The sequence below is a fragment of the Symphalangus syndactylus genome, chromosome 23, assembly GCF_028878055.3.
Source record: "Symphalangus syndactylus isolate Jambi chromosome 23, NHGRI_mSymSyn1-v2.1_pri, whole genome shotgun sequence".
Taxonomy (NCBI): domain Eukaryota; kingdom Metazoa; phylum Chordata; class Mammalia; order Primates; family Hylobatidae; genus Symphalangus; species Symphalangus syndactylus.
Genome location: NC_072445.2, coordinates 38935701 through 38943185, shown reverse-complemented (window position 1 = coordinate 38943185; position 7485 = coordinate 38935701). Strand labels below are relative to the sequence as shown.

The window sequence follows — 7485 nt, the reverse complement described above, 5'->3', positions numbered from 1 at the left end:
TGGAGGGAGTGGGGCTGGCTGACTCTGTGCCCACCAAGGCTCTGTCTGCAATGGCAGTCAGCAGGGGAGTGGTGGGGGGTGAATTGCACTCCTATATGCTGGTGAGGCAAGGAAAACAAAACCCACCCAGCAGACATGTACCAGCAAAGTGATGTGGGGAGTTGCTGTGGGCCCAGAGGAAGCTGTAGTGTGGGGAGGGAGCATGCAGTCTGGTGCCTGGTCATAGGGGCCTCCTCGCTGGAGCTCTCCACTCACTGGTCAGGCATGGTCTGCCAGTGTAGAAGCTATGGTACAGGCCCAAGGGCACCTGAGGCTGCCCTGCAAGCAGATGTGGCCAGGCTGGGGCCCCAGGAGAGGCCAGAAGACCAAGGGGTGCTCAGATAGAACCAGACCCATCTGATGGGCAAGACCACCCTACAGATTTCAGGACCAACAGTTCCCCTAGGGCTAATGTCTCCTATGGGAGTAAGTCGAGCCTAGGGAAATGGCCATCCCTGGCCACGCTCCACTGCAGATGCCCCTGCACTGAATCCTCTAGGCTCCACACCAGCTGGCTTGCCGCCCCTACCACTTCTCTAAGCAGCTCTTCCTGCCAACTCAAGTGTCCATGGTGGTCAATGGGTCTCCTCCTGCCATGGTTCCAGAGGTCATGGTGACAGTGGGTTGCTCCTTGCCAGTTCAACTCACCCATTTCCCTGGAGCCACTGGAGGACAGGAATGAGTCCAGATGTGCTGTAGCCCCACGTAGGGTTCCCAGCTTTCTCCCCCTTCAGCCCAGCTTCTGCATCTTCCCTCTGTCCACTCTAGGTGTCGTCTGTCTGAACATCTGTTAGGAGCACGCCAGTCATCTGGGTTCCTCGTTGAGAGCTGTTCCACCTGGCTGCATCTAGTCAGCCATCTTGCCCTCCCCCCTACCAAGATACATGTCAATAAAATTTGCGGATACGAAAGAAAAAGAAAATATCATCTGGATACTCAGCAAAAGTAGCAATGACTTATTAATAATTAGATTATCATCAGACTTTTTGATAGCAGTTATGTGAAAATGTAGTAACTTTTTAAGATACTCAACAGCGGAAAATGGACCCAAGATTTTTATAGCCACAAAACTGACTTTCGACTATGAAGTGCAAGAACTTCCTGGTGTAGACTGAATGTGCCTTCCCAAAATTCATATGATGAAATCCTAATGCCCAAGGTGGTGGTATCAGGAGGTGACGCCTTTGGAAGGTGATCAGGTCATGAGGGTGCAGCCATTATGAATGGGATTAGGGCCCTTATAAGGCAGACTCCAGAGAGCTCCCTTTCCTTCTGCCACGTGAGGTCGTAGTGAGAAGATGCTGCCAGCAGGCCTTCACCAGATCCCTACCAGGCTGACACACTGATCTCAGACCTCCAGTCTCCAGAACTGTGAAAAATACATTTCTGCTGTTTTTAAGCCATCCAGTCTCTGGTAGTTGGTTATAGCAGCTCATACAAACTAAGACACTTTCCTAAGTCTTCCTGAGGCACCTGGGAGAAATAGTTTCAAACAATCACGATGACTACATCAGTAGTTTATAATTCTTTTGGTATCAGGATCCCTTTTTGTTCGTAAAATTGTTGAGAACACCAAGAAGCTTTAGTTTACGTGGGTTATGTAAAGTGACGTTTATATTAATTTATTTGTTATTAAATAACAACAACAAACCCATTACATGTTAACATAAACAACATACTTCCATGGAAAATAGCTGTCTTCTCCAGCACAAAAAAATAGTGGAAGAAAAAGGAATTATTTTACATTTGTAAAAATCTCTTTAATGTCTGGCTTAATGAAGCTAGCTTGGTTGTATATTCTTCTTCTATGTTGTTTTGGCTACAGTACAAGAAGAAAATTTGGCCTCGCTCTGATACACAGTTGGGAAAAGGAGGAAAGTTTCAATAGCTATTTCAGCTATTGTAACTGTTCTTCCTCAATAAGACCAAAACTCAAGAAATGGCAGATTCTTGCAGGTTAGTTGCAGTGTGGAATCTGAAACCTTATCAACTAACTTTTCATATTCTGTTATGTTAAAATTCACTAGTCTATCTTTAAATGGATCTTTTCCTCTATGCATGACTTTGCAATATCATGCATTGATTATTTGTAAATTATTGGTTCATGGGATTATGCAGATCTTTAAAGTGTTGATATATTTTATTAAACAATAATTTTTAAACCATACTTGTTAATATCATCACCAATCTCATCAGAAAAATCTTTAAGTAGTGAGAAGCTGCAGCACATGTGGTTTTCCAAAATTTTAATTTTCTCTTGAAATACAAATTTCCACTGTCAATATTATTTTCTTTTATAGGATAGGGTCATAGTGTTTATTTTTGAGAAAATTTCTACCAAATATCCAAGTCTGAATAATCACAGGGTGCCTTTCAGTCATTCTTTCAAGGAAAATGATGACCCACTAAAAAAAAAAACATGTTTAACTTCACTCACAACTCATGCAATTGTACAATGGCTTTTCCACAGGACAACTGTCTTTCCATCAGTATGTACCAGAAATGCTGCCTATGTTCTTACACTGACTATTAAACAGATGTGCGCTTGAGGTTTAAAATTTAGTAAACTAATGATTTTATTGCTTCATCACGGTCACTGGCTTTTGCTTTTTTGTTGTTGTTGTTTGTTTGTTTTTTACTGTAGGTTTATGGCAGCGAAGAACATGACTACCTGTACAGCTTGGTCTCACTGCCTTGATTTGTGCTCAGGCACTAACAGTTTCACGTGACCACCATAGATTTCTGTACCACCATGTAAATAATACAGTGAAAAAGGCAAATAACATCTTAGTATAATTAGAAAAATAGCTTGACTTCATAGGCCCCTTGAAGGGTCCCAGGGACCCCCCCAGGGATCCATGGACCACACCTTGAAAACCACAACATGACAGGGATATCAACATAAGGAATGATGGTGAGCGTTAAACATATCTCTACTCACAGAACTAAGACTAATAAGGGAGCAAGCAGTCAATGCAATGGTACAGGTTCAACTAATATAGACATAGTTCAACTAGAAAGTGGGAGAGAGCATAGGTAAAAAGGGAGAACACAGGTAATAGGGAGAACGTAGGTAAAAAGAATTTCAACCGTTTTCAGTAGCCATTTTGGTGGCTGTAGTATGAGTGTTATTATCCTTAAACTGCTGTCTATGTTAACTCAGGAAAAGCAAGTAAGTATGGACATTCTAATTGTGTCTGTCCCTGTGTCCTTGAAAACCAGAGATCTTGGTGTAAAAGAAAGGAGATGCAGAAGTAATACAGAAAAGACCGATTTTTTTTTTTTTTAAGACGGAGTATTGTTCTGTCACCAGGCTGGAGTGCAGTGGCACAATCTTGGCTCACTGTAACCTCTGCCTCCCAGGTTCAAGTGATTCTCCTGCCTCAGCCTCCCAAGTAGCTGGGACTACAGGTGCACACCACCACACCCAGCTAATTTTTGTATTTTTAGTAGAGACGAGGTTTCACCGTGTTGCCCAGGATGGTCTCAATCTCTTGACCTCGTGATTCACCCGCCTCGGCCTCCCAAAGTGCTGGGATTACAGCTGTGAGCCACCGTGCCTGGACAACTGATTTTTTTAAATATATACATGTATAAATGTTTTATTTCCATTGAACAGGCCGGACACAATGACCACTCCTATCTATTTAGGCTCCCCCACTGCCCCTCTCCCTGCTTTCTTTCCATGTCCTGACCGAAAAATCACAGAATGCCTCTGTGACCCAGCCAGCTGCAGGTTTTTCCCAGCAGGCTTGAACCCACGCCAAGGTCTTGAACACTCCCAGGCACTGATAAAGGTATCTAGGTTGTTGCTCTAAACACTGAAACTTTGTCCCAGCGCTGAGCCAGGTTCCTTAAACCTTCATATAAACTCCATACCCTGACCCCCTCGCTGCTGACCTACCTAGGCAGAACATCTCTTTTCTCTTGCTGTCTGCAAGGACTCCTGAAGCCCTCTGTAGGTAAATTCCCCAAACAAATGCTTTGGACTGATCACCTTGGCATTTAGTGCTTCTTTCTTTGAATCCTAACCCACACCATCTCAGAATGGTTTCAGGCACTTCCCTGTGGTAACTCCCTTGACGCCACTTTTGAGGTGACTCCAGCAGCGGGTTCAGTGGGACAAAACACCCTAAAGCTGTATTATAGTCTTAAATGTCATTTCCCACTAAACTAAACAAGGGATTTCTGGAAACATGGCTACCTTTAGGTCTGGCCAAGAAATGAACAAGATAACCAGAAACATCTTGTCATCCCAGATAACAAAGAAATTATCAAAAGAACTTTGTGTCAAAAGAACTCAGTTTCATTTTTAGCAACTTGAAAAAGTTTTGACTCACCAAAAATATAGGATATAAGCTTTAACAAGCAAAAAATTGCAATAGAGTAAAACCTATCAAACATTTAAATCCTTCTGTCTATATTATTTAAAGAATGAAAAGTAAAACCTGATTGTCCATCTGTAGGTTTTATTAATAGTAGGAAACCAATTTGTTAACTTGAAAATTGGTAAATAAAAGGAGAGTCAAACACTGATCCTGCCTTTCCACTGTACCACTGAGTAGCCCACTAGTAAGTGGAGGGAAGTTTCTCTTCACTAGTAAATGAAGGGAACTTTCTCTTTGTAGCATTAATAAAGCATATGAATGAGGAAAAAATGACAGAATACCACCATTTAGCAATCCCCAATAAATTAACAGACCTAAGTAATTAGTATCAATGGTTGCTAACATCACAAAAAGAAACAGCTGGAAATTATGTATCTCATGGTGAAAGGCCACAACACCACGTATAGATTTTCCAAAGGAAAAGATGGAACCAGAGTCTGATCCAGCCTCTGAATCCAGATGCCAATTTGCGGGAAGCACAGAGGGCAGAGGATGTGTTACACTGCAACATGTGTATGCAGCCAGCAAAATCCAGAGTGTGGGAAACTCTACAGGTCAAATGGCTCGAGTTTTCAACAGATTAATCATAAGGGGGAAAATGGCTGCCGGGGGAGAAACCAGTGAAGTATAAGAGACGTAAAAGACAACTAAGCTGTGGTGTCCAGGAACACATACCTGGGGAAATAGACTACAAAGACATGAAAGAGGTTACAATAAAGTCAGGCTATGGTCACTTTTGAGGGGAGGGAGAGGCTTTGATTGGCCTGACATACACAGAGACTTCTGCTGGAGCTGGCAAAGTCCTGTTCCTTGACTTGATTACAGGGGTTTTCCTTAAATAATTCACTAAATTGTACATTTTTTTGTATCTCCATTTTATTTGACAATAAAAAGTTCTTTAAAAGCAGTGAAAAGGAAACAGTGACACCTGAGCATTTGTCTTCTGAAGACTGTGGAGACTGCAGTTGGAAGACAGAAAGCTTTGGAGATCATGACTTATAGGAGTAGGGCTGGACCACAGAAAAGTAAATGATTTGGGGCTGGAAGGAGTAAGGTCTTAGGAGAGTTTCTGGACAGTGTCCTCGGCAATAGGGATTAATGATGTACACATAGAAGGAAGAAGGGCAGATGGGTGGGAGATGCATGATCCCAGAACACAGAGCTCCAGAATCAGTTTGGGCTCCTCCAAGGAACAGGGAAGAGAGTTATTCCCAGAACATTGACCTCATGAATGTCCTTTACCTCACCCAGGGCCCAGACTACTCATCACTACTTCAGGTTCCAGAGAGAGAAGCTTCAGTGAGGACCTTAGCATGGCGGAGGGAGCAGAACAGCTCTTGAGACCTGGAGGAACAGTGATGAAGGTCTCAGGAGGCAGCCTCACCACCCCCCACAGCCGTTCCAGAGACTCAGGGGATAGTCCCATCCAGACAGCACCAACCTTACTCCTCCCTACCCACATGTCATCTCCCTCTGGCCAAAGAACTGGGAGAATGATCTGCCACTCAAAGACAAGGAAAAAGAGATATTACCTCATTACCAGACATCTGGGTCCTCACATATCCTGGAAAGAAATCGAGAAAAGAATGGATTGCCCCAATTAGGACCCAATATGATTATCCTGAGGGAAGAACAAATGGCTGTCAGTGTCAGCACTCCCTCTGCTTATCCCATTTCTAGCTTCAGAAAAAAATTATCCCGGTGATCCCTGAGAGGTACAATCAGCTTTCCTTGCCTCAGATCATTGACGTTAGGGAAGGTGGGAGTGGGGAAGGTCTGGGACAGGCGGCAGGGCACTCCTCCCAGGCTCATTACCTTTCTGAGCCCTTAGCTGGATGACGATTCCCACCAGGAGGAAGATTAGCCCAAGTAGGAAGGCTGCAATGCCACTCAGCATCTTTCTCCAAGAATATTCAGACTGAGCTCCTATGGGAAACAGGTCTTAAAATTAGTAAAAATATCCCAGTATTTAAAGCACTTTCTTGGAATCCCAGAATCTGGACTAGACACCAAATCCAATGCTAGCTAGAGGAAAATAAACAAATTTAGAAATGGTTCTTTGAAACCAAAGTTGGCACCCATGGAGTTACCATCCATCGGTTACAGATTCTTACAGCCCATAAGAATGCCTCCTAAATACTAAGACCAAAGAATTAGAGGACACCAGTTCATAGGGTTGGAAGCACATAATGAGGTGATTAGACCTCCTCATTTCTTGGAAGATATGAGGATAGATATCTGCCATGTTTTCTCCCACCCTAACCCAAGGACTCTGTTTTCTGTGACTGTCCCAGATAAAGGGAAAGAATAATTCATGTTGTGACCAAGATAAATGCAGAAGTGACACAGGCTCTGTATTGAGTCAGTATAGTCCTGAGTCAGGCCCAGAGAGTACTAGAAACTAATTCTCACTCCACTCCACAGAAACAGGGCTCAGCAGGCTGGAGTGATCGACAAGGCAGGTGTAGACATGTCCAAGTTCAGGAGTCATTTCTAGCATCACCACAGTCTGAAAGGTCCAGTCTCCATTCCCGATAAGGCCAGTGGACATGACCCCAGCTCTCTCCTCCTGCCCATTCAGGAACCACCTGATCTTGATATCCCCTGGATAGAAGCCCGTCACAGAGCAGTGCAGCAGATTATGCTGGTGCAGGAGTGGGGTCCTCTCTGAGTACACTGTCACCTCTGGTTGCACTAGGAAGGGAGGAAAAATGAGACACCATGAAAGAAAACCACCAAGCTGGGACAGGAGATTCTTTAGGGACTATCACTACGTCTAATCTCTTTCCCAGATCACCCAAGTGAACACAAAGTATAGGCAAGTCTCAGCCCCCAAGATCAGTAACAGGGTATGTCAATGCCTGCCAGGAGGATTTAGACTTTCTGAGGTACTCCCACGATTACTGCTTCTCTTTGAGAGTACACTAGCCCTCGAAGTCCCTGAGAACCTTGGGGATCTGAGACCAAGATCACAGTGGCTGACTTGTGAGGATAATGCATCACAGCTGGGGCCAGAACATCTACACAGACAATCATTTATCCTAAAGCAGAAAATTGC

General features: G+C 43.8%; 1 protein-coding gene across 1 annotated transcript in view; it reads right to left on the bottom strand.

Moving 5' to 3' along the window:
• Positions 1-1798: 1798 nt before the first annotated feature.
• Positions 1799-7485, bottom strand: part of LOC129473271 (HLA class II histocompatibility antigen, DO beta chain) — a 7827-nt gene continuing 2140 nt past the window's right edge. The window contains exons 3-6 of the mRNA XM_055263610.2: positions 6840-7121; positions 6243-6353; positions 5960-5991; positions 1799-5771 (exon numbers count right to left, since the gene is read on the bottom strand). Of these exons, the coding sequence (XP_055119585.1) occupies positions 5736-5771; positions 5960-5991; positions 6243-6353; positions 6840-7121 (461 nt within the window). The 3' untranslated portion in view covers positions 1799-5735. The remainder of the gene's footprint in view (positions 5772-5959; positions 5992-6242; positions 6354-6839; positions 7122-7485) is intronic.